The sequence below is a fragment of the Hypomesus transpacificus genome, chromosome 4, assembly GCF_021917145.1.
Source record: "Hypomesus transpacificus isolate Combined female chromosome 4, fHypTra1, whole genome shotgun sequence".
Taxonomy (NCBI): domain Eukaryota; kingdom Metazoa; phylum Chordata; class Actinopteri; order Osmeriformes; family Osmeridae; genus Hypomesus; species Hypomesus transpacificus.
In genome coordinates this window covers 6491311-6518388 of record NC_061063.1, presented here as the reverse complement: position 1 = coordinate 6518388, position 27078 = coordinate 6491311, and the positions used below count along the sequence as shown (strand labels likewise).

General features: G+C 45.2%; 3 protein-coding genes across 4 annotated transcripts; 1 reads left to right on the top strand and 2 right to left on the bottom strand.

The window, feature by feature from the left end:
• Positions 1 to 6173: 6173 nt before the first annotated feature.
• On the top strand, positions 6174 to 11796 carry psmb2 (proteasome 20S subunit beta 2). The gene is made up of 6 exons (XM_047019830.1): positions 6174 to 6387; positions 6859 to 6981; positions 7312 to 7382; positions 11079 to 11241; positions 11371 to 11420; positions 11601 to 11796. The coding sequence occupies exons 1-6, from the start codon at positions 6297 to 6299 to the stop codon at positions 11700 to 11702; spliced, it is 600 nt and encodes a 199-aa protein (XP_046875786.1). The 5' UTR covers positions 6174 to 6296; the 3' UTR covers positions 11703 to 11796.
• A 1219-nt stretch (positions 11797 to 13015) lies between these two features.
• tfap2e (transcription factor AP-2 epsilon) lies at positions 13016 to 22127 on the bottom strand. Of its 2 annotated transcripts, none has more exons than XM_047019418.1 (7): positions 22079 to 22127; positions 19471 to 19911; positions 17517 to 17571; positions 15346 to 15577; positions 14610 to 14728; positions 14317 to 14455; positions 13016 to 14023 (listed from the first exon to the last, which is right to left on the bottom strand). In XM_047019418.1, exons 1-7 carry the CDS (start codon positions 22121 to 22123, stop codon positions 13762 to 13764), a joined length of 1293 nt encoding a protein of 430 aa, XP_046875374.1. In that variant the 5' UTR covers positions 22124 to 22127; the 3' UTR covers positions 13016 to 13761. The 2 variants fall into 2 exon arrangements, with proteins under 2 accessions (XP_046875374.1, XP_046875375.1); XM_047019419.1 differs by lacking the exon at positions 22079 to 22127 and adding an exon at positions 21132 to 21359 and having other exon boundaries at positions 13017 to 14023.
• Positions 22128 to 22877: 750 nt separating this feature from the next.
• Positions 22878 to 26624, bottom strand: ncdn (neurochondrin). Its single transcript, XM_047018991.1, has 6 exons — positions 26237 to 26624; positions 25760 to 25982; positions 24363 to 25631; positions 24026 to 24270; positions 23722 to 23937; positions 22878 to 23610 (listed from the first exon to the last, which is right to left on the bottom strand). The coding sequence occupies exons 2-6, from the start codon at positions 25970 to 25972 to the stop codon at positions 23046 to 23048; spliced, it is 2508 nt and encodes an 835-aa protein (XP_046874947.1). The 5' UTR covers positions 25973 to 25982; positions 26237 to 26624; the 3' UTR covers positions 22878 to 23045.
• Between the last annotated feature and the right edge of the window lie 454 nt (positions 26625 to 27078).

The following is a 27078-nucleotide window of genomic DNA, read 5'->3' as shown; positions in this document are numbered from 1 at the left end:
CATGTGCGTTTGATTAAGTTAAATCATAATTAAATGTGACTGTTCTGGACATTTAGTCATTTAGTCTGAATGACTAAATGTTCTCAAACACACATAAGTTTGTTTATTCTCCAAACGTGTGGAACGAGAACAAGCTTGCTTTCAGAACAAGCGCTTGGAGATTTCTGGGTCTTCTTCACAGTGTGTTTATTAAGCTCTTATGTATATATTGAGGAAGGCTTGGTTCAAATAGGACTAATTTAAGATTTGTAAAGATTTGAGGATACAAACATGGATTTTAGCCTCGAGAATATGACCTTCCACTTACAATTGGCTCTTTATCCGTGGAACAAAGATTGTTTGTATCGCTCTATCACACGGTCGAGTGTTCTGTGTAGGGTGTGATAGCCGTGTGAGGAACAAGCATCAATCTTACAAGAATGGTTACAGCGACTTGACAGCCTGCGGGCCGAAAGAGAACGTCCATGTGTGTGTGTGTGTGTGTGGGGGGGGGGGGGGGGGGGTGCGTGTGTGTGTGTGTGTGTGGGTGCGTGCCTGCGCCTGCATGTGTGTGTGTATGTGTGAGATACCAGCCTTTGCCACCCTAATCTGCAGTCTGAGTTGAGCTGGTCCTGCAGGGTCCAGGTCCCCGGGGGAATTTGTCAGTTTGCGCCCCGGGGCCCGCGCAGTCCCATCCGGCCCGGTGAGCAGCCGCCGGTCCAATCGCGCAATAGCGCCAAACCCCGGGGCAAGTTTAGGATAATCCTCGGTTATTCCTCCGAACTCCATAAACGCAGGCTTATGTTCTAAGCTTATCGTCCCTTTTGGACGCAGGCATGACAGTAAAAGTGTGAGAAAATTAACATATTGATCTGTTGTTTATTGGCGTTAGCTGGATGTATGTGGGGCTTCATGTGAGGAAGCGGGTGGGATAACACTGTTATTATTGTCCTTGCTGTAGAACCGTGTGGTAACCGTTTCCAAAAAATGTTTCCATAAAAGGCAGACATTGAAAGAACCAAATCGTCTTTCTGAATTGAAAATCGCCAAGATGTAATTATGGAGGTTGCACACCATGAATCATAAAACGGTAGCAAAAATTAAAAGTAACTTATAAAGGAATTAGTTTTGAAAACTCAAATTTTACGCTTCAATTAACTTTCTGTTTTTGTCATTGTTACATAGGCCTTTAGTAGGCCAATGCCTTGGTCTATTCACGGAAAAACACAATCTCAATTCCATATACTCTTTCTCTCTCTCGTTAGAACACATCACTTCGTCTCAGCAACACTGTATAATAGGCGCACCAGCACGGCGGGGCACGAGGCAGAGTGTGACGGGGACCCTGCTGGGCGCGAACAGCGGTAACGTTGAAAGAGCACCGAGCCCGGGGAGACGCGCATACGGGAGGGCTGCGGGACGCGCCACTGTCTCTCTCCTCGAGCAGAGTTGCTAATGCAGTCGGTTATGCGAGCTAAGAGAAGGTTTGTAAATGAGTTACAGGCGACCTTTCCCCAAATTAGCACGGGCGAGGCGGGAGGGGAAGAGAGGTGTGCACAGCTGGGCCTTGTGGCGCCCAATTCGGTGCCAAGTGGCACGGTCTGTGACCCAGTGATATTCGCGATACCTGCTCATTAGTAACCAACAATAGACAAAAAATTATAGGCGCTTGGTGTTACAAAAGTAGGCCGAAGTTATATACCCACCTCAAGCATAAAGCAAGACTTTAATGTGCACATTGTTTCCTGTGCATTAAAATCCTATATTTATTTTAGCTTTTCTATTTGGGTCTAAATCCCTTTATGAAGTAAAAAAACTAATGAAATAGTATACAATGTTTTTGAAGCTTGGTTATCCACATGTTACAGTAAAACATGGTTAATGACGTTGCCAAAAGACAGTGGGCCAGCGAAGGCCTTACAAGAGATGAGAGGCGTTTGAATCCAGTAGAGGGCGACACTCCATCAGTCAACAATGACGTTTTCGGTCGCTTTTCATGAAACTCTATGGGCCTGCAATTGCATATTTGGAACGCGAGGGGGCTTTCGTTTGCACAGACCAACTAAGTAGCTGCTGTATTCACTGTTTTGCTGGTAGGACATGTACCCCAGTTCTGTGTGATGAGTCCGAAGAGCAGACTCTCTCTCTCCCCTCTCTTCTTTCTCTCCCTTTCTTCCCTCTGCCTGATGTAGTGTGACAGTGCACTAGCCCCCAGCACTCTGTTGGCGTGGAAACAATCAGCTTTGACAGAAAGGGGGTGGTGGGGGATTCAGGGGAGGGAGGGAGGGGGGTTGCGGCCTGCGGCCTGTGTATGATGAACTGGATAGAAAGACCTGTCGCCAGAGAAAAAGTGAAAACATACAGTATAGGAAAAAATAGACAGACAGACAGATAGACGATAGACAGATAGACAGATAGACAGATAGACAGATAGACAGATAGGCAGATAGACAGATAGATAGATAGTAGACAGATAGGTAGATAGATAACAAATTAAGACGTATTTTGTCAATCAATTTGCATGTGAAAACAGTTGCACGGAATTATGTTTTCTAACTCAAGAAGACTAAATTGTTACCTGCACTTCATTTAAATTACACCATCACCATCTTATTGCAGGGATAACTTGTAGACCGATTTGACCAATGATCAATAAAACTGTAACTAAACTGTGGTAAACTCAACCAGTAATTTAATAAAGTTGCCTCTTGAGGACCTAAATCACTTGTAAAACTGCTGTCTAGTTGGAGTCAATCCGATGGGAGTTGCTGAATGTGGGCGTCCAAGCTGTTGGTGGGTATAGGGTTCAGCTGCCTCGGCTGCTTTAACCAGCTAATAAATATGAAAACAGCGGGTTAAAACTTTTATTCGTTCTCTGCTTGAAAGGATTATACCCTTCAATAGAGTCCCATGTAAATCCCGAAACCTCATAATGCCCAATATTGTCCCATAAAACTGTGTTGGACAATAGAAAGAGAATAGGGGCTTTTTCACGCATAAGGGGTTTTCTCAAGAGCACATTGAGAGCAGCCAGTTCGCGACACGCCCATGGATTATCTCGCTGTCGGTGAAAGCGCGGCTGGGAGCGGCAGGTGCGTGTGCCAGGCACGGGGGTCGCGAGGCCGGCGACCGTAGGAGCTGACTATGTCGAATGCGCGCAGCTGCCGGCAGGAATTTTTTCAGAGATTGTCAGTTCCATTTAACTTGCTCTTTTTTACCCTCTTGGGATGAAGTGGTCTCTCGTGCCCAGGTTTCCCCGACGTTCTCAGTTCAGAAACGAAAAGGGCCGCTAAACGGTGACACCCCGTCAACAAAAGCGAACTGGGGAGCAACCCATCTCGCCAAACACCGTGAAATTTTGGATTAGGCCGATAAGCACGGACACTGACACCAACCCTAAATTTCTTTAAGAAACAGACGGAAAGCAAAATTGCAGAAGGCAAGATATAACAAATTATTTTAAACAGACCTCATCAGTCTACTCCCTCCATCTACACTCCATTTATCTACTTATGAAATCACATGCTCCTATTGGTTTGTGTGAGCTTCGTGAAATGGGTCTACGATTGTCAATAATTAAATCAATACCATAGACAGCAATCTTTTCAGTGAAAGACCACGCTTCAAACTCATGTCGCCAAAAACTCACAAAGGAACTGTGAAGATATTATCTCTTTCCGTATCAAACATTGTAGCCTAGGCCAACCTTCTATCCTTGACTGGATTTATCTTTCAATATAAACATCGAGAGCTGCTTTTATTTACCAATGCGCTGGAAAGTCACTTACACTACGTTGTTCTACTAGGCCCACAAATGACCTGCACCACCTTGATCCCTAATCTCCACCGTTAAAACCGTCCCTCGCCAAAACACTCCCCTAGGGCTATGGGTGCACGCATAATCTTCAAATCCAACCCCATGTCCCACTGGGGTTTGGCTAAAGTGCTACGTGTCTGTCATAGCACAGCAACTGCTTTTTCACACCATCTCTGGCTAAACAGGATTAATAGTCTCCCTCCATGTAAATACCCATGAGAATAAACTGGTTTTAGTATGAAACGTATGGTAAGAATGTTGGGAAGATACATGTTTACAAGACCTTACAAGAGGTGTAAAAAAGGACACTGTTAAAAATCTTAATGGGCTACAGACATTTCCTCTTGTGCAGCTTCAACACTGAATCATACATTTGTGTAACTACAGCTGCCAAAATGGACAATGTAGCACAAGAATATCAAATGAAATATGAAATAGTGTGATAAACTGGTAGATAATCATCTTTCCATTAAACTTTCATCCCAGGCAACTTAAATATTCAAGAGCCCAATTACATAGCTTGTATCTTTTCTCTCTAACCAGAGCAGTCAGGGAGAGTGTATCTGGCTTAAGGGTTCAGTGAGAGCATCATTATGGGATGGTCACCGGGGAGATGACCCATCTCTCATCTGCAGGGGAGAAACTAGACCGTGATAGAAGAAGAGAGATAGAGAGAAAGAGAGGGGGGCAGAGAGAGTAAAAGAGAGAGAGAGAGGTAACAGACTGATGGGTGTCTAAATAAAGGATAGACAGAGAGAATGAGGTGTATAGATTTTCCAGGCGGATAGTGGAACGATGTGCGCATCATGATGTGTGCCACAAACTGTGTGCATGTACGGCTCTCTTGTCTGCCTCTGCGCGTGTGTGTTAGAGTGTGTGTGTGTGTATGTGTGTGAGTGTATTAGCAGTCAGAGCACTGAAGCCCAGGGGCGATTCCTGTGTGTGCTTGTGATAAAGGGAAAAGGGAGGAAGTATATGGGGGGTGAGGGGTGGGGTGGGGCAGGGGGAGCGAGAGAGGAGGGGAGGAAGTTGGTTGGAGGGGGGGTTGTGCAGAGAAAGAGAGAGGAGGGGGAGAAAGAGTGAGAGAGAGGGAGGAGGAAGCAGAGCAGGGACCTTCCCATGCTGTCAGGGCTCCTGGATCATGTCCCCATTGGGCTCTTTCTCTCTTTTTCTATCTCTCTCCCTCTCTCTCCCTCTCTCTACCTCTCTCTCTCTCTCTCTCTCTCTCGCTCTCTCTCTCTCTCTCTCTCTCTCTCTCTCTCTCTCTCTCTCTCTCTCTCTCTCTCTCTCTCACACACACACACACACACACACACACACACACACACACACACACACACACACACTATCACACACACACACACTTACACACATTCACCCTGCACTCTCTCCTTGCATCTTTCCATTTCTCCCTCCCCTCTCCCTCCTTTTCTCTCATGAAAAGAGGAGAAGAGTGTCTTGGCAGGGTAATTAAGAATGGCCTCTAAACACAGGAGTATGGCAGCAACGCTCCAGATGAAAGTAAATGATTAAAATAATTACAGGCTGAGAGCTGACGAGCCGGAGTGTGGGCTGGCCGCCGGACATTTGTCTGTAATTAGATAATTAATCTGAATGCAAATGATGAGCCCTAACGAAGCAGTCAAGCTGAACCAGCGACAACTGCCGAGAGTAAAATGGGGGGTGGAGGGGGTGGGGGGGGGGGGGGAGAGAGAGAGGAAATATGAAAATGAGAGTGGAATATCCAGCTTTCAATGCTACCCCTGCTGCCAACACCAAAGCAAAAGCCAACACACATCAGAATTGTAAATCAATAACTTCAGCACCCAGTTTCACTGCGGCTGGTTTAAAAAGCACTTCTCTGTTTTACTGTTATTCAGCTGTGATTTTCACTCCCTGTGACAAGTTGACATGAATAACTTGTTCAAAATAAACAAGTCTACCCTAACTTGGCTGCCATAGTCAGGCACTGAACTTCAAATATTGTAAATTGTATACAAGGTGCAAGTCAAAACTAGAACACTACAGGGACTGTATGTGGTATTTTTATTACACTGTTACCCTGTACACAAAAACACATATGACAAATAGTTTATTTGTCTGAAAGAGTTTGACCTCATTAGGAGATTAGGACACCATAGCTCCCACTGCATCACGCTGCATTAATACTGCTTATATCTACCTAACTGTTTTCCTGCTCTTTCCTGTAATTCTATATAGGGGTAGGGGGTCTGTTTGTGTGTCCCTTTTCATGAGATATGAAAATCTTCTCATTAGGTCTCACTATTAATGTTAAGGAAAATACATTACAAACTGTGCTCTGGTTTAGCTTGCTGCTGTTCACCCTAATCACATGGGAAGGAAAAGAGCCTCACATACTTTGACGTCAACATCCTGCGACGCTTACTCTAAACTTTTGCTGTGTAATCTGACTGAACGAGCGGTGGTGAATTGACAGTCGACAAAAACTGAAAATTTGTACTTAAATACACCATACATAATGGAGTACTTGATCGGGATTCAGGGAACAGATTTCGTCTTGGTTGCTGCAGATAATGTTGCAGCCAGCAGCATCATTCAGATGAAACACGGTACGGCTGTTTTAGCACGTTAGCTAGCCTAGCTTGCTAGCCTTTTGAGCCACTCGTTTGGTAGCCAGCTAGCTCTAGCTAACTAGCTTGCTAGCTGATATGGTCGTCTGTACTTACTGTTGTGCTGGAAAGCATAGTTAGCTCTATCTAGTTAAATAATAAGCGATATAGTGGGTTTTAATTACGTCATTTATATTACAATGATGAATTAAATTACACATCCAGCTATTTCCGATGCTAACACTAACTCCTGGAAACCCTGAGCTACCGACAACATGAAGCTATTGAGCTGGTGAAAGTGAAAGTACAATATGTGGAGTCAACATGACTTGGATTGTTTTTTCTTACAGCTATGTTTCCTTTAGTGTCCTTAAGTATCACTAGTTTTACATATGCATATGTATGTATTTCCCTTAGCATGGGATAACGTTGTAGTGTCAATTCCTTAATGAATTTCTTTCTGCTCTCCAGATTACGACAAAATGTTCAAACTGAGTGAGAAGATCCTGTTGCTATGCGTTGGAGAGGCGGGAGACACTGTGCAGTTTGCCGAGTACATCCAGAAGAACGTTCAGCTCTACAAAATGAGAAACGGTAAGGAAGAGTCCCAGTGGAATGAGAAAGAATAGACGGGAGAATACTGAATCTAACAGGCTCCATGAATATAATCCAGTGTCCAACCACCTAACCTATCTCAATGAGAAATCCAGGAACAGAAGTACAGCTGTTCTATGTGAAGGGCCAATGCTATCACCTCCACCTGACACTTCACCTTCAAACCATACATTTTCTGTTAAGTCAACCTGTAGTCTTTGTTGCGGAGCTAGGCCATGCTTTGTTCAAATCTGCTCCACCTCGGGCCAATTTGGTAAAAGTGAAAGACATTGACGTTCTGCTTTTTGTGACCCCTTCCTTTGTCTCTAGGTTACGAGCTCAGTCCATCAGCAGCAGCCAACTTCACACGGAAGAATCTGGCAGACTACCTTCGTAGCAGGGTAATGAGACTGATGAGAATCCTGAAACCTCACCATGCCTGGAATTTACATATCATCTCAGCATTCTCACAGTGGTCTGTCATTTTAGTCTTTATATGTTTGAGATGAGGTACCAAAGCATTTCCACACTTAAACTCATCAACAGTTATATACAAACTCATTTCAAGGGTATACTCTTTGAAGAGCAAATTTCCCATTCAATGTCAATGTCAAGTCCTTCACCTGACATCTATAGTTAACCTCCTTGCCTAAATGTTATTCTTGTGATTCCCTGAACAGTTGTCCACTTAACAAATCGTAATGGGAATTCATTCATTTCCCATAGTAAGTAACAAGTTTTGAGAGATCTCTTATGGAGTCCAGTGGTCTTATTGTGACTGAGTCATGTACACGTATTTTATGTGTTGTGAAGGCTCAGAACTGTCTTTGTAGTCTCCCGGGAGGAGAAACACCTGTGCCACACCGTTCCCAGTTCACCAGGTCCCTTGTGTGTGTTGAGTATGTGTTGGTTAGTGACGTGTGTGTGAGTAAGTAAGCGAGAGAGGGAGGTTGTGTGTGTGGGGGTGTGTGTGTGGGGGTGGGGGGGTGTGTGTGGGAGGGTTTGGATGTTTGTGTGTGAGCAAATCAGTCAGTTAGTCTGCCTCTATGTATCCACCCTTTGAATCTCATCTGTTTGCGGCAAGTTAATTTGTTAAGAAGAGTGCAGCCGCTGCCTGTCACAATAGCAGAAGGGTGAAAATAATTACAAAAAACAATTAGTGGTACTGAGCAGGGAATGTGGGACACAAGGGGGGAGGGGGGTGATATGTAGAGGGGCAGGGGGGTGAGACTGGGGGGGAGGTTGTCCCAGGGGCTTAAAGACGGGCCCAGAAGTCAACATTGCACATACGAGTGTAAAAATGAATGAGGGAGCGAGCAGAAGTCAGGGTTAGATATGAGACTAGTAGGATCCATGTAGGCTCTGAAATGCGGAGAACGCAATATTTAGGAATTCATTACTGCCATAAACAGGATGACTATTATTTTACCCCTCAGGCTATAGTCTTTTGTTTATGTATACAGATACTTTTTAATGCTGTTCTCACAGCTCTCCCAAAAGACTTGGTAGCTAGTTAAAGCAGTTTCTCCTGTGCTGCTACTACCCACACCTTTCTTCAGCAACCCACACCTACCCCAAAATCCAGGAATACTGTTATCTCTCGCCAGATGGATTCGTTTATAGTGAATAAATCTTGACAACATTCAGTAGCGATAGGTGAAGGTTTTTCCGTCTTTGTGTAAGAAGTGCCGTTCACCTCCACCTTAATGCTGGTGAGCGTCTTCGTGGAGCCCCCACCCCCTCCTCTCTCTCTCCCCCAGGGCCCGAGCCCATGGGTGGGGAAGCAGCACAGCAGGAGCAGACAGGGGGGTGGGGGGCAGCATGTATTGTGTACCTACTAGCAGTCCAAAACAACAACTGGGTCCACAGAGAACCCCAGGAGTAACTGCAAGTTCTCAGCTTCACAGAGATGTGTAAGATAGAGAGATAGAGATAAGGGGAGAGAGTGAGAGGGGTGGAGTTGGAAGGGTGGGAGAAAAAGAGGGAAACAAAGAGAGAACTGGCAAGCAGAAACACCTGAGGCCCTGAATGTGCTGCATGAATTTGAGAAATCATGCACACAGACAATGCAGTGGCCGACTGTTCACGGCTCCATAGATCTATCTATAGCCTCTTCTGCAACAATACCTACAGTGTTAGGGAAATGATCTCTGTTGATTAATTTCAAAGGCGCATGACCATTTGAGCACAATCCCTTATTTGTGCACAAGACCCCCCCCCCCCCCCCCCCCCCCCCCATTTAGTTCTGGCCTCTCCTTACTTACCCCAGAGAGCTGTAGAACCATAAGCATGTTGACCAGTTCTAGAACACTAGCTGTCTTCTTTGGAGATGAGATGGAAGCATAAAGGCTCCAGCAACAGTTTGTCTCATGTGTTGGTGGCCACATATGGGTCTTTCTTTTTTTTTTTAGACCAACACGGGTACAAATAATTACTAGTGCCATATTGCACACGACTCCCCTGCTCCAGCACAGATGAACAATTAATACAGCAGATTGAGGAGAAATGCCAATAAAGAGAACATGTCCTGGGGCAAGGAGCAGAGCGAGGAGGGGAGCGAGGGGAGGTGGGGGGGGAGGGGGAGCACTGGAACATGGAAGGGCTTGAGCTAATGTAATATACCATTTTTAACCCTCCTCCCTGGCACTTAACATGGCGGATCAGCTCTAAGATGATGTGTTATTGTGTCTGCCTGCGTAACGTCGCTAGAGTGTTGTCTGCTCTAAAACACGTGTGTGTGCGTTCAGGGTGTTCAGGCGGCAGCTTTAACAAGCGGTGCTGCCAGGTGTCCTTTGTGGTCACATGGTAAAACGGGGCTTATTTTGATGCCAAGACTGTATTGTTACATTGTAACCAGTGGGACAGTTGTCGAGGGGGTGGGGGTGATGCCTCAGAGGGGTTCCCAATGAGACCCCTCTCTCTCTCACACACAGCGCGCACACACAGCCCCTCTCTACAGGGAGCTTGACAAGATTCAGCTCCCCCCCCCCCCCCCCCCCCCCCCCCCCCCGTGGCAGATATCTCACCCACACACACACACACACACACAAATACACAAATTGATTTGGGGGCAGGTGTTCAGATTGCAGAAGGTGTTTTGAGCTCAGGTGATGCATTTCTGCTCGCTCTTCAAGTCCAACACCTACTGTCTGATTTTAGCATTGCACTATTTCTCTTCCAAGCTTGGTCAATAATGGTGATAGTGTTAAAGCTTCTACAATCTAGGGCATCTACAGGCACCCCTGCTATGAACGGAACTGCAAACCTTAGTTTTTCTGGTTATTGGGACACTTACAATATAAGGGGGAGAGAGGGGAAGGAGATGGATAACTTGTGGCAAAGGAGAGCCGTTTGTTGCTGTAAAGGCTCATTGGAACGAGAGGCTTGGAGCATAATTGAAGTCATTTGATGGAGGGATGGATGCAGGGAAGGAGGGAAAGACGACTTCAGAAGTTTTTAATGAGCCCTGGCGGTACTCCAGGGCACAGGGTGAGAGGAGGGAGGGGAGAGGGAGAGGGAGGGAGGGGTGGAGGAGAAGGAGGCAGGGAGGGGACCGGTGGGGGTGCTGCCTCCTAGCAGATGTCACACTGCCGGTGACACTGCCCCCCTACCCCCCTCCGTCCTCTGACACCCCCAGCCCCCCCATGTCACGGCAGCTTCACACCCCTCCCAGTCCTCTTCTCTCCTGTCGTTGTTGTTGTTGTCATCCCCCCCCTGTTTAGTTCAGTTCAAACTCCAAGCTGATAATGAGGAGTGCAGATTTGGGGCTCAGTCGAAGAAGGAAACTATTACTGTTACTTTTATTTTGCTCCATCTGCTGGCACTTGGCACAGCCTGGCGCTATTTCAGGGCACGCATCCAGGCCACACATCGGTTGTGTGTTCAGGAGCAGCAAGAAGACGGTCAAATGGACACATTCTCAACTGCAGCGTTCACTAAGACAGTTGTGAAATATCCGGCTGTGAAGCTGTTTGCTTCCTCAGAGTTTATTTCCTGATGCGCTGCCACATTTCCTGAGAACTCGGGGGCCAGTATGTGGTGCTAATGGTGTCGAATGGTTCTAATGCTAACCTGTATCTCTGTCCCTCCTCTTCTAGACCCCCTACCATGTGAACCTGTTGCTAGCAGGGTATGACGAGTCTGACGGCCCGGGCCTGTTCTACATGGACCACCTGTCTGCTCTAGCCAAGGCTCCCTTCGCTGCCCATGGCTACGGAGCCTTCCTCACCCTGTCCATCCTGGACCGCTACTACCGACCCGGTACCTGCCACACCACCACGGGCTAGATTAACCTTCTCTGACACCTTTCAATAGTCAATCTAGCATCCAAATGTATCACTAACCATCTGTAACCCTGTCCTTGTCGTCATCGTCCCCCCTTGTCTACAGAGCTGACTCGTGATGAAGCTGTGGACCTGCTGAAGAAGTGCGTTGAGGAGGTGAGATCCTTAGAGACAAGACTCTTCAGTTTGCCTAGTCCAGATGATGGCAGCGATGATGATGATGTTGGTTTTGGTCAGGACACAAGCTAATATTATCTTCTGGTTTTCCCCGTTCCCTTCAACATCTCTTTCCCCCCCCCCATCCCTTCCCTCTTTTTTTCTTTTTCTTTCCTCCAGCTGAACAAGCGCTTCATCCTGAACCTCCCCTCCTTCAGCGTGCGTTTGATTGACAAGGAGGGCATCCATGACCTGGAGAAGATCACCGTGGGACACAAGTGACCGCACGCCGCTCTCCCTCAACACCCCGCCTTTTTTTTGTACCGTAGACTCCCCGTCTTTATGTTCCAATAAAACATGATACACTGTTGACATATGTCTTTGTCCTCTGATGCTTTCTCTCTGTCCTCTCCCAAAAACAGAACAGCCTTCTGGCTGTATATTGCGTGTATGCGTGCACATGCACAAAGCCATTTCATCACGCATTGCGTTTTAATTTCAGTTAGCATTGAAGCCTGTCTGTTTTGTCGGTCTGTGTGAGAAAAGAATAAAGATGGAGATAAATAGATATATAAAAAATCTATATTGCTCTTGTAAATCTTGTTCTCAACCTATTCCTATCTGACATTTTGTCAGAATTAAGTCAGGCTAATTAGCCTGTAGTCATAACATTTATCACTTATCATTTCTCTGTATGACAGTAAAGCTGGGATAGCAACATCAACCCATATGTGTGTCTCAGTCTGTCTCCCTCTCTCAACCACAGACAGGTGATTAATAAACATTAAACAATCCCTCCTCTCCCAAACACTCCAGAATCTGACGGGAAGAATAGCATATGTTTGCCTGAAGGCACAGGGAGCGATGGAGAACAATCCTACAGAGTGTGAGATACATGGGGGGGGGGGGGGGGGGGGGGGCAGGTCACAGGGAGATGGAGGGAGGGGGGAGGAAAGGAGGGGAGAGGCAGGTGAGGTGTAGAGAAGCGAAGATGGTGTAACTGTAGCAGATGGGGAGGGTGTTTGCTGTGCTCTAGGGTCATGGTGGTCTCCCAGGAAAAGAGTGGCGCGGTGACACGGTTACCAGCACGGCTGGGCTGGGGACGAGGAGCTCTCACCTGATCACACGGACGTGGACGGGCTCCGGGGTGCACACTGCCATCAGTCATTATTATTTTGTGTGTGCGGGCGAGAGTGTGTATGAGGGAACGTGTAGAATGAAGGAGTTGATGAGTCTGTAAATGTATACTTTCAGAGCAATGTGTGTTTAATTTGAAAGGAATTAAGCCTCTCTTTAATGTGTATTTTAATATTTGTCCTTAAAGGTTTTATCTTACACTACTCTCATATTGAATACATCTGGAATCAATTTAAAACAATTTGAACTTGTTTGGTTCACACTGTAATAATAAAGTCTGCTTCAACACAAACACATGGCCATGTACCTCCACACTACATATACAGAGGTGTGCGATAAAACAAACCACACACATCAGTTATTCTTTCATAATATATTACATTTATGTCGTAATACAATAATAATAACAACAGTAATAACATTAATAATAAACATACACAGAAAGTACAAAATGATTTGTGTAATTTTCTTAATTTACCAACATTTACCCTCCCCTCATAAAAAGAAAAGTTTCTCCCTTAGCTGCCTTTGACACGTCTCCCTCCCATACCCACCCAAAAAACTCAATTACCCATCATCACCCAGAATCCTACAGAATCCACCCCTCCTATTGAAGCAAAGTGAGAAGTTTAAAAGTTCAGATGAGGAAGTGCATGGTAGAGGATGGGTTGTAGTTCTGGATATGGCTTCTTGTTTGCAGCGATGTTTCCCTGGTTGGATCTGGTCCCGACAGTCAGGTGGGTCATATCATTTGCAGAGCCAGTGGTTGGGAGGGAGAATCGAGGTGAGAAATGCAGTTGGGGGAGCTTGAACGTCATAAATAACAGGAACACATTGCCAGATCAGAACCTTTCTATACTGGCAGCAGGACGTTTGATGTGCTAGAAACCAGGGAGAAAAAATGGCTTGCAGGAATCCTTGCGTCGTGCGCCAGGTGGCGTGTTCTGGTGTGGTGGACACACATACAGTACAAACGCCGCCACAACCTCCCTCTGCCAAACAGGGAGTGGAGTTTCAGTCTTGGTCCTCTTTTCATAAATAGATTGAAGGAAAAAAGGGTAGGGGGATTCAGTCAGCAATTCAGCCGGCAAGTTCGCCCGCCAGTCAACCAGTATACAAGTCAGCCAACCAGCTAATCAGCAAACTGGTCAACCAACCATCCAATCAGTCAGCAAGCCAGCCGTCTCTATTGTCCTCCATCCCTCTACTTGCGGTGCTTCATCTCCTTGTCATGGTGGCTCTTCCCTCCTCCCTCTCCTTTGTCCAGCATTTTGACGGCCTCCGCCAGGTAGCTCTGGAAGGCTGACAGAGCGGCGCAGATGGCCGGCGTGCCGAAGCCATGGGTCAGCAGGCTGAAGTGGGTGAGACTGCCCTGCACCCCCGGCTCCAGGCAGGGGTTGGGGCGTCCCGCCCCCAGAGGAGAACGGTCCTGGGACATCAGGTCCACAAACTCCTTACAGATCTCCCTGAAGAAAGAGGAGAGGAGAGGTCAGCAGGGAAGCATGTGTGCTAATACGGTGAGCTTTATACAGCCAGATCCTCACTGTGTGTAAACTGAATGTAGGATGTAGTAGGATGTAGAAGGATGTAGTGGGATGCATGGTGCACTGTAGAGGTATTAAGGCCGCAGGCTGCAGGTTTTTCCATCACAGATCATGGACAAATGTGAGGTGAGATGGTGTTCTCTGAAGTCTATATGTTGGTATGACAGAAGATGGACAGGAGAAATGAAGGGGCCAGACAGAGAGATCTCACTCACTTGGTGGCCAGCAGCATGCTGCGTCGAGTAGGGAGCTGCTCTGGTTCACTCTGCCGACACAGATACTCTGCTGTGGCTCTGGCAGGGAACTCCGTCTCACACACGTACCCAAAGTCCCGCGCCAGGTGAACCGCCTCACCTATGGACAGAGAGGTGGATAAATCAAGTTTCTGGCTGAAGTAACAAACTAAAAGAAGTGTTTTAAAAAAAGATTGATTTATAGTTGCTTGCAAGATAATTCCCCCCCCCCCCCCCGTGTTCATTTGCTGCGTGTGTCACTGTAGGCCTCTTACCCTCTACTAGGGCCGTCAGAAGAGTGACGTTGGCTGCCTTGCGTCGCCCGGCGGGCAGATTGAGCCCAATCTTCTCCAAACGCTCTCTCAGACAGCGGCCACCATTCTTTGACTTTGCCCTGAGGGAGGAGAAAAGTGGAGAGAGAGAGGGAGGAGAGGAGAGAGGGGGAAGGGGTTGAGAGAGCAGCTTAGAACCTGTCTGTGTGGTGCCATTACAAATCACTGATCCTCTATGGCTGCTTGCCTGCCCGCTTGTCTGGTTGGTTGGTTGGCTGTGTAGAAGAAATCAGGGATTTCTTACGTGTTTATGTTGATCACAATCAGTAGCTCAGCTATTATCTGTTTATGTATTCTGTCTATATGTGTTCCTTCATTTATGGTAAAAAGGGAAACACTAATATAATAAACATGTGTTTGTTATAAATCAGGCAGATAATACATCATGGACCTGTGACTATTATCATAACATAATATAGGTTACAGCAGGGCTGCATAGGTATACATGGATAATAAGACAGGATACATGAGCAGATAATAAGGCAATAGCTCATCTACTGATTGTAATTCAAATAAGCACAATCACAGCAATCCAGAAAATAGAAAACATTAAACACAGAAATCCCTGATTCCTACAGACTACAGATACTCGGTCCTACATCTTTCGATTCATCCTTGAGTATCTATGTTTTAGGCTTTAAAGCTTCACCCCTCACCAACACCCCTCACCCCCGGTTACCTGCGCAGGACTCCGCCCAGCAGGGAGGCGTTGAGGCACTCGGGCGGGGCCAGCCGCCGCTGCACCTCCCCCACCGTCACCTTGTATTTGGAGGTGGAGCTGAGCAGGGAGAGACGCCCGGGCACGGAGCAGAACACTTCCCCTGGGTTGGACACGGAGCCCATCCCCAGACCCTCCTTACTGAGGGACAACGCTGACAGGGACGAGCCGTTCAGCTTGGACGGCATGGGGACTAAGGACAGAGGGAGGGCGGGGGGAGAGGAACAGAAATGTGAGATGGATGACGAGAAGTTGAAGAATGTGATCAAGAATGTTCAGACCATTAATGGCGCTCTAACACGGTCCCTGAAACCGTGAGGGTTGTTAAGTTACACAAGTAAAACATTCAGTGACAAAATGTGTTTGGTCTCACACTGTTACAATCCTAGCACATTGTTGTTGTTGATTTTAGAACAGCAGGTGATGAGTGGGTTTAAGTAACAGATCTCTTGTATAGACGATCTTCTCACCTCGATTTGTTCATAGTCACTACCCCCTCAACCCCCTCCCCCCTTTTAATTAAATATCAAGACTACGATTCAGATATAGACAGTCAGAGTTCTTGTCCTTAAGCTTTGCTTTGGATTGTGTGAAACATCGTATCGTAGAAACAAAGCACATGACATCCATAAATCTGTATGGTTTTACCTTCACTTGGTAAATGGCTTTGCGTTCAGGGAAAGCAATCCTTTCGAAAATGATTAAGAATTAAACTGCCAGTCAGTTCCTAATAATGATTTGCATTGACATGGAAAACAGAGTCTCTCTGGCTTTTTTAATTTGTGCTTGAGCATCTTTGTTACATCATCTTTTAAAACCGTTAATTTGTTTTCATGAGATTAGCTGGTGTTGCCCACTAATCATACACTGACTGCTGCCAATGATGTGTGGGCTGGAATTTTCATCTGAATTGAGAGGATTGAATGAACTCCTTCCCTATTCCTGTGTGTGTGTGTGTGTGTGTGTGTGTGTGTGTGTGTGTGTGTGTGTGTGTGTGTGTGTGTGTGTGTGTGTGTGTGTGTGTGTATGTGTGTGCGTGTGTGTGTGTGTGTAAACAAGAGAGAGTATGATCCATGCACAAATCTGTCTGTTTTAGAAAACCTATCCTACCCCTCTCTCTCTCTCTCTCTCTCTCTCTCTCTCTCTCTCTCTCTGTCTCTCTCTCTGTACGCCTGCCATAGAATCTTGGCTCTGTGTATTCTCTTAGTAACAGCACCACTGTAGCAGTGTTATTATCTCTCCTCCTGTCAGGCCTGTGATGCCTCTGTGATGCCGGCTCTCCCCGGTGCTCCGTGGGCGGCGTGCGCCCCGCTGTGCAGCACCAATTCCCGGACGGAACAGAGCTCCCACAATCCTCCATTCAGAGCCAGCCAGCCTGGCCATGGAGCCTCTAAGCTCTCTCTCCCTCTCCCTCTCTCCTCTTACTATTCTTCTTTTTCTCTCTCTCCCGTATCCCTATCTCTCTCTCTTTACCTCTATGTTCACCACATCTCTCTCTCGTTCTTTCTCTCTCTTTCTAGATCCTCCAATTCACATGGGCTTTTGGTTCATTCGGTTCTCTCTGATCCAGGTCCGTGAGGACACGCTGTAATTGATACCTTCTCAACCCTGGCAAATGATCGCAATGAGCGTCACTCACTCCAAACACGACGGCTGCATGTACATTAGTAATCATCCTCCTTCATGTAGAGATTCTTTGTTGTAACTGGGAGCTGTGTTTCACAGTTCTTAACTATATGTGTCTTGTAAGGACGGCTCACTCAAACTTGGTCATATTAGAGTGATCACATGCTGACTTTTTCCTCAAAACTCCTCTTTTATCACACTTTACTCCTTCCCTCTGACTTTCTTTGCCCCACTTCTCTCTCTCTACCTCACTCTAATCCCCCCTCTTCCCTCGCTCATATGACCATGAACAGTTCATTAAGAATGACTGCCTTTAGGGTGAAGTCTGCAGCCGAGTATTAGAGGACTTCTTGACTTCAAATGAAATGGCAAAACAGAATTATTTTTAGTGTGTGCGTGTGTGATGTGTATGTGTGTGTGGGTGGGGGGGCGGGGGGTGTGTGAGATGTCTCTCTATCTCACACACGAACACACACACTTATTTCCAGAGCTCTTCCATCTCTTACCTTTCTTAATGACAGAGTGGTCGAGGATGCCCAGGGCTGATCCCTCCTCCATTCCCTGTGTTGGGTAGATACAACGGACAATCATCATCACTTATTTAGAACCCGGAGCCTCACCAGCCACCTCACCCGCCGCCTCGCCCACTCCCTTCCCTCTATGACCCTGTCAGGGCCAAGCACATTAACATCTACCCTACGGCCCCAGTGAGTATAGGAGTAGGCTATGATAACAACTTTATCCATAATAGAAAACATAACTTATTAAACGTATTTTGTTGAACTGAGTGGCTAGGCATAGATGAACGTTGACTGTCTTGATAGTTTATTTACCTCTATATGTTGTAACAAAAATGTAATAAGGACATTATAACAAATGTAACATTTTACTGATTAAAGGTATTCCCCAATAATTGAAACTTCATGATCATGTTCAAAATATTTTACTTGTGCTTGATGTACTTAATGTATTCAATTGAAATAAATTATAAATAATTGCTAAAATGTTGTTTTTTTAAGAATAGATTGATGTAGGGCTACATTTCAACTGAGTAGTGTAAACCTTATAAAGGCTTCTGTTTAACAAATATGATGAGACATGGCAAAGGTACAGCTCAATAAACATTTAAACGACTTTGTTGCATTCATTAGATCTGTGCTACATGTGTCGGACGATAGCATTCTCATGCAATGAATAGCCTACCTCTATTGTGGAGGAATTATTGCGCAGTTCAAACGTATAGAATTTAATCCATTTATCAAATAAACGTTCTGTCAAGAGCCAGCATTTAACACCAACATGCCGCGATGACTCCTTGGCTGCAGCTTGAGTAAGTGTTTCTTTTGTATTAATGACCACGGAAATCAATTGGTTGCGCCTCGATTTTCTGAGGGAGGCAGGATGCTTTGAACAAACACGTCTGCTTCTGCACCTGCTTGCGCGTGGTTGACTACTCAATATTCCATAGCAACAATTATTTTCTCTAAATTACAAGGCAAAGAATACCTTAACATGGCACAATGTTCTAATTTTACAATACAAACGTGGATACGCCTTGGTTGAGCCTTCTTCTTAAATGAAAATGCTGGCAGTTGTTTCAGCCAAAATTTTTATGAAATAATATATAAATAAAATAAAATATCCTAGTCGGAGAAATAAAATGGGTAGGCTACGGCTTAATGTGATCTTCTGATTCTATTTAACTGTTGCAACAGGCTACATGTAGCCATTATCTTAAACTTTAAAGCTATCTCAAAATTGTAATCGGAGAATCTTTAATTTTAGGTAGGCTATTCACTTCGTATAGCCTAAACTACGCATTTTTATCCATTCGTTTGTGCCCTGCGTATAAGGATTTGTGTTCACAAAAAAGACAGAAAATATGATAGCTAAATTAATCCGCAGCTTCCTGTAAAGTAGGCTATCACATCGAGGATTATCGCACTGCAGAAGAATGCTAAACTAATTTATAAACTAACAAGACATTCAAGCCCTTGTCATTTTGGAGCAGAAATTATGTTTAACATGATTAAGCCTGTATATCCATCAAGGCAATAATTGCCACTTTGACCGTTTTGAAGTGCCACTGGGGAAAGATGCATAAAACCGTGGAAAATTCGATCGAAGTAGGCCTATCCATTTTAGATAATAATTGTTGTCCCTTTTTATGTTTTAGTAGCCTATTTATTTATTTAGGCCTTTTAATTTAGAAAATTGCTGGGTGACATTTAATGGAGAAGAGTAATTGTGTACAATCATGTTTAAAATGCTCCCCAAGAGAACATGTTGGGCTCTGACCTTTGTGGTATCTTAATATTAGACTAGACAAAAATTGTTATCGAATGATATTCATATTTAACATTACCCTGAAACCTACTTTAAGGAGGTGTTGGTTAAGATTCTTACGGACAGGACTTTTACAGACAATCTCAGAGCGAGCTGGAAACGAAAAAAACCCACCTGAATGTCTTCCAAACCATGATGTCCGATGTGCATTCCGAGAGGACCGTCTCCTAGTGCGGCAGCACCCTCCCCCAATCCGTGGAGAAGACGGGGGACACCGGGGTATTCCCGTCGAGGGTCGAGGCTCAGAGCCCGGTGTGACTGTGACAAGAGCCCCCCCTCATCTGACCGTGACCGCTGTGAGTGCCATGCCGCTTGCTGGTGTTGATGGATGGAATTGATGGAAGGGTAGGGGTCCGATAAGTGGGAATATGAGTCCTGACTCTGGGAGTATGAGAGTGAAGACTGGGGATATGGAGGAGGAAAGTAAGGGGGCTGGAAGTCGGAGGCCGGCGTGTGACAGAGCGGTGGTGCCGTGGAGTATGCGGCCTGATTCAGCGAGGAGAGTTGCGATAGACGGCCACTCGGCGAGGAGCCGGTCAGTCCGTCTGAGCGGTCCTGCGTATTCGACAAAAAGTTGGGTTAGGCAAACTGTACCATAAATGCCTAAAACAATTCAAATGTTCACGTGATTTGTTGAACTGCTGATCTCAGACTCCAAATAACCACTGTACAGTGAGGAAATATTTCAAACTTATTATAATTTTAAAGTATAGCCTAGTAGGCCTATCGTAAAATAGCCGATATAGGTATATTTAGTCGATAACAAAAAACAACAAAAAAGTAGCATATTCAGCTAAAGTATTAAAAAATGAAAGATTTCTATGACTGTGTGAATCAGGGAATCTAAAGGCGTAATCTCATGCGTATTGGCAGCATCCTAGCAGGTGCCCCTGGCATCGCGAGCGGCAGTGTCACCAAGGTCATGACCTACAGGAGCCCATGAGAACAAAGGACAGGTATAGCAAATATGCGGGACGTCTAGTCCCCCGAGGGCTAGTAGTAAATTAGCCTATCTATCCCAAAAGTGTTCATTTACAATAGCCCAATAGATTGTGAATAAACTTTTCCAAAGCAGATTGAATTTGAGAGTTTCTTTTTACAATTAACTTTTTGCAAAAATACTTCGCCATCTAGGATTTGTTTTTCCCAGTATCTCCAAATGATCCAGCCTGCATTCTCACTGTCTATTTAATTTCGATTTTCTGAAGCTGGGTCACCGATCAATTTAGTTGTGTTGCACATTTTCCCTTATTCTCAACGAATGAGGGGCCCATTTAGAAGCAACCATCGCTTTGTTATATATATATTTTTTAATGATTACTAACAATAACAGTAATACAAATGATAATAATATATATGGGCTACAAATGAATAATACACTAATTAGCCACCAAAATAAACTGAACATATGCCTTTATTTATTTCTAACAGTTTTCGTTTTTGATTATCCTCAACATTTATAACGCAAACGGGCATCTTCTAAATAATTATGGTTTGTCATCTCAGAGTGTCAGAGTGTTTTAGCTGGCCCTCTTGAATCACCATTAGGCTGCAGTGGACACTTTGATGCCTTTGGATTTCCCTCTGTCTGACATTCCGCATACCCAGGCGATCTCACTGGACAGCTGATTGTGACTGCGAGCGCCGCGAGTGCGAACTCAACGTCACATATCTGTGCGCTCTACTCAAGAGAAAGTTAAATCTAATATGACAAGACTTTACGAGAGCTAAACTTAGCAAGATATTGCATAGTAAACGGATGTTTCGACACTCACCATAGCCGAATAAGTGTGGACTAGCATCTGGACTGCTGGTTACCCAAATTCGAATATTGGATATGGATGCTGTCAACGTCTAAACGATGTCACCAAAGGGTTATAATCCAGGCTATTTTCATCTGTCTACTCGATCCATAAAGGAAATCGGCTAAAATATTGCTGTTGTTCTGTTATTTGGAACGTCACCCTTTGTCAAGATCTCGCACGTGCCGTTGCGGTCTTTACTGTTACGCTCAGTCAGAAAGTGTCCTAAATATTCTCCATGCGCGCACTACTTATAGGTTTCTGAACGCGTTCAACAGAATAAGGGGAGGGGTCGGGGGGGGGGGGGTGGAGGGGTTCACTTCTTAAAGAGATACATTAATTCAGTCATTCTTACACTCATTCATTCACCAATTCTACATTTGTTTGACTACTGTAACGTTTTTAAAGTTTATAAACTTACAAAACCTGAGCTTTGAAAATTATATTTGTTCTTATTACAGATATAATATTGTGTATAACAGATTCTGATTCATTTCTCTGAATGATCTCACATCACATGTTTTACCATGATAAAAAAAAGAATCCGTTTACGCATCATGAGATAAAATGTGACTTGTTAAAAATGTTGAAAAGATTTTTTGTATAGGCTAGGCTACATTTGACATTGACTATCTACTCTTATTTTTGTATGTACTTTGTGCCTTCAATTTTTTGTTTCTTGAAATGGGACCTTCTATTTGGAGTGAAGGAACCTATGTTTTTTTTGGTTTCTTGTTTTTACATCAATTGTAGTTTCACTATTTACTGTTTTTTAGCCCATCACATTTGAACTATTCCAACAAGTTATATATTATTATATGAGCCTACATCCCATGAGTAATAGCCTACACTCAGCAGTTTAATAAATGATAGCCAATGAATTAACAGTATCGATTTCAACAGTTGTCCATTATTGTTACCTGCAGGCTGTAAGGTTCAGTCTTGTTTCGAGACTTCCAAAGCATGATGATGATAACGGTGAAGCAGGCCGTCCGGGTCACTGGATCATCATAGGATAAAGGGATGGAGGCAAGCTGAAGGTAGCTTGAGAAGTGAGTTAGTTTTAGAGACGATGCTGGAGTTTTGTGGATCAGTCACAATGAAAGAAAGACGAATTAGGGGAGGGGTGCGAGGGTGGGGTGCGATCATTCAATAGACAGCAATGTTTTGGATTTTAATAACTATGAATTTATTACCGACACTTTGTAACGTTGCCTGTTAATTAGCCTAATCGATTGAGACCTATAAGTCAATATTTTATGAACAAATAATTACGAGCAACTGATATCATGTTTGAAATGTTACAGTATTTTCAATAAGGTAGACTTAGGCTATGATTTTCAATTAATCGAAATGAAAGTGTGTTCTAACCTGTAAAAACTGTTGAAACCTATAGGACATTTTGGAAAAATGACTGGATTTTCTAAGAAAGGCCTAAATGTGCAAGAATGAAAAAACAAAAAACACCTTGTTTTAGCAGACGTAAAAAAATGTAATTTTTCATGTTTGTCATTTAAAGACTTGCAATGTGTTTTACTTACAAGTTAAAGACAACATTTGACATGTCTGCAAATTCTGTATAAAATTCAGTGCCAACCATTTGTCCTTTGACATAATGGTCACCAGCAGACAGTCTGAAGTCAGAGTGCCATCTTGTGGCAGCAAAGAAGCACTCTCAAAACGTGTTGATTTAATGTAAATAGTTATAAACAAATAAACTACAAATTACTCTTTATTATGCTTCAACTTATTTTCTTTATACAAATGTAAAACAGCTGTGTTCATCCATTCAGAAATCACTATATAAACAATGATCAGAGAAATACTGGTGCTAAAAAGTTTCTTTGTGTTATCTTGCATTCAGTCATCCTTGTTTATCTCATCTGTTCATTTTGTCTCCATCAATTTCCTCAGGTTTCCCATTGAACTCAGGGCCCCGTTGGCATTTCCCTTCATATGGCCACTGATCTCCTGCTGACACAGTGGGCATTGGTCCACCATGGCACACAGCGCCTCCTCTAGCGCCCCCTGTGTGTGGGGGTCAGGCAGTGCTCTGCAGGTGACCAGCAGGGTCAGGATGTGGTGGAGCCATCCCTCCTCTCTAACCAGGGAGGTAATCCAGGGCTGGGCCCTCACACAGCCCCCCAGGGCCTGCATACCCAGTCTCCACAGTTCCCCAGCCTCCTCCCACCACTCCTCCCAGGCAGGGCTCACTCTTACTGGGCCAGGGCTGGATCCTGAGTCCAGGGCACCGCGGAGGAACCGCAATGCAGAGGAGAAAAAACGCCTTTGATCTGCTCCCACTGAGCCTGACGGTGCAGGTTTTAGCCTGCCAATCATAAGCCCAAGTGTGCAGCAATTAGCTGCTAGGACTAAGAGACGGGGTTTATACAGCAAGATAGGAAGTGCTTCACTTAACAGCGACTCTAGAGTTCTGAAACACGAGTCCTTCCTGTAAAAGGAGAGGATTAGAAGAGCATTAGGAGCTGTTTTACTCCACAAAATGAGTGTGTGTGTGTGTGAGAATGAGTGTGAGAAAGAAGTTTGTATGTGTGTGTCTTACTTGACTCTCTCTGGCTCTGTTACGGCAAAGTTGAGCAGGGCAGAGCAGGCCGTTTCCATGCTGGGGTCCCGGGCTGAAGACATCCCAGCCTTCCCTCTCAGGATACTCCAGCCCTGGGACAGATAGGTCACCAGTAGGGCTGGGGTGTCCAGGGTCAGAAGCACCTTCCTGGGACCTTCCTCTGCTGAGAGGTGACAAAGAGCTGGGAGCAGATACCTGATGGAAAAAAAGTGGGATTTAGGTGTTGGTTGAATGACTGAACATGCAAGGCTAATAAATATGATCCATACATAGGTTAATCTACCTTAGAGGATCTTTGCCCGTCCAGGCTCCTCCCTGTGAGCTGTCACTAACAGCCATTTCTGACATCCAACTGGACAGACCCTCATCCTGGCCCTCCCGTTGCAAGTGACTTTTGGCATAGCCAATCAGAAAGGGCAATAGAGCAGTCACTTCCTCCTTCAGACAGGAAGTCTCCTCAGCGAGCCAGGAACAAAGGGAACGGAACGTGCCAAAAACAAAAGGGTCACCATAGCGACTTTGATCTACCTGGAGGTAAGATAAATGAATTGTCATAACATTGTCAAGAAATTCTTTGAAATATACTGAACAGTATTCTGATGCTTTCCATGACCTCTCACCTGTTGCAGGTGATAGATGACTGCAGAGAATGCTTCCTCCAGCACTTTCAGGACCTGCCTACTCTGCTGCAGACTGAGCCCAGTGATGGCACTCTGAGGCTGGCCTTCGATCTGGGAGACTCCCTGGCTGCAGGCCTGCTCCATGGCGGCCTCCATGATGCGATAGCATGCAGTGAGGGTGTGCTGCAGCTCTGTGCTCAGCTCTGTGCCCGGGGGCTCCTCCAGGCCCATCCGCACCTCCACACAGGCCCGGTTCACCAGCAGGCAGCAGAACTTAGGCGGGCCCACCGGCTCCCACCCATACAAGTCTAATAGACACCCACAGAGGATCAGAACCAGGCCCAACTGGGCCGGAGTTAGTTTAGCCTGTATCATAGGTCTAAGGGTTGCCCACAAACTGACCACCAGGCTCTTCAACTCCCCGCTCTCCGGGGTTCTTGAAACTGGGGGAAGGAACTGGGTTAGATGGGCACACATATCCAGCTGGGTTTGGTCTGTGGCTTGGCAGAAGACTTTGGAGACCTTAAACAGCAGGGAGAGGAGTTCCTTGGGATACTTGCTCCAGGCTTTCTCCTTGATTCTACCGGAGAGGAGGCACCCCAGGAGAGGAAGCCCCTTCTCATGGCTCATGGTCTGGTCCCGGTCCAGGGCTTGACACAGAGCTGGGATAGCCCCCCTGGCCAGGAGCTGTTCTGGGCCCCGGGGTAGAGCACACACAGTGGTGAGGACCTGGTAACAGTCTGCAGCCAGGGCCTCATCCAGCTTCGATGGAGAAGAGCTCTGAGGTGATGGAGCCCCCTTGTCAGCAGTCTCTTCAGTCTTTGCATCTCCAGATGCACTCTGCTCTGGTTGATCCCCGTTGTCAGTAGATGCAGATGTCCTCTTAGAGTCTGATTCTTTGGTTATGTCTGTGGTTTGTGTAGAGATGGGCTGGGCCTTCTCTTCACTCTGCCTTCCCTGGTCTGGTTCTGGCATGTTGGAGGTTTGGGCTTGTTTCTGTGGGCTCCAGTTAGACCCTTCTGCCAGCAGACCCAGAATCAGAGGGATGGTGGTGAGGAGCTGGGGGTGGGCTGCCATATCTGGGTCTGTGCTGAGGGCTGCCAGCAGAGCTGTACCCAGGGACAGCAGCTCCTCTCGGGGCAAGCCTGAGCTGTCACTACCCCCAACAGCTGTCACCAAAAGGCGGGCTGGAAGATTTAGCCCCACAGCTTCAAAGATGCGCCTAAGAGTTGTGCTGTCTAGTTGGCCTGCTGGACACAATCTTGTAATCTACAGAGACAAGTGGAAAGATTTCGCACAATCATTATTTACCATTTCTTAGGAGGAGTTTTGCGTTGATGCATCTCTCTTTGCTTTGCTTTGGAGAGTAGTCACAAACAGGTGGTTGTAACTCTTACCAGGAGGAGAGCGGCCAGAGTGTGGCTGTCATTTTTGGCATGGGTGAGAGCGTGCAGACAGCGATCGAGGACCTCTTTCTGTTCGGCAGACAGCCTGCTCGTTCCCGGCTTCCCTTCATCTTCTTCGCCTTCCCCACCTCCTTTCTCGATTGGTGATTGCCGCTCACTGGCATTTTTGTCTGAACACATTACTTGGTTACCCTCCGCCATCATCACAGCTAACCTGTTTCATAGATGCGTGGGATGGTTTTAAAGATTAGTTAGTCATTAGTTCAACTTGAAATGTTGCTACCTTTCCCAAGTTTCACGGTATACTAGCAATAGCCTGTCTAGGCTAGATAGCCTAATACCTGTGACATGTGAAGCCAATCTGATCTCCGATATAGCACAGTGTGGATTACATAAAAAGGTAGCTACATATGTAGCGCTAACTGTTCAGTATCATTAAGATAGTAAGTAACATCATATTTTACTTACGTAAGCTTTTTTTTCTCTGAAGATCTAGTTCTTACAACTCGTCGCCTTGCTCACGCTTATCTAGTAATTCAGTTGTCAAAACAGCTATAGTGGCAACCAATCAACACGGTCCAAATTTAATCCTAAACCAATCATCATAAACGTCTTTGCAGAGTGACCGCGCCATGTTGTTTTGTGTGCTGTGAACGTTCATCTTTTCTGATGGCAAAACAAAAGTCATATTACTAACTGTAAATGTAAACCTTTATCATGGTGGTTGTATGCAGTGATTATGAAAATTATAGGTTGGCTATGAGTATTGCAAGACCATAACGACAGACTTATTGATTGTTGGTGAGCAGGGTGAAAACAGCCTCTGTAAGGAGTCATATTTCCGGTTGATGTCTTCCAAATATTTCGAAATAAAAGGTAGAGGGGGGGGGAGGGGGGGTTATAAGTTATTTGGTTGTACTGTTAGAGGGGGCAGTTATATTGAACATTATTGTGGTAGGATTGTTTGCAGGCATTAACAGGCAAAATACCATGTTTATAATTATTTAGACTACATTTAGTCCAAGATTGTTGTCACAAGGGCACTGACCCCCTTTAGACTTTTTTATTTTAATGTAATGTTGATACCCTCCACAACTAATAATTTAACCATTTTTTCCAATGAAGAAATATAACCTTTATTGTTGGTTTTACATCCACCCGTGTCTTTTTTTAATCATATCATTAACATTTAATTCAGATGCTGAATTCCAACAAAATAAGGCCACGTGTCGAAAATATTATATTCTGCTACTGAAGGCTCAGGCCAAGCTCTTATTCTGAAGGCTAATTTGCCAAACCGGATATGCATT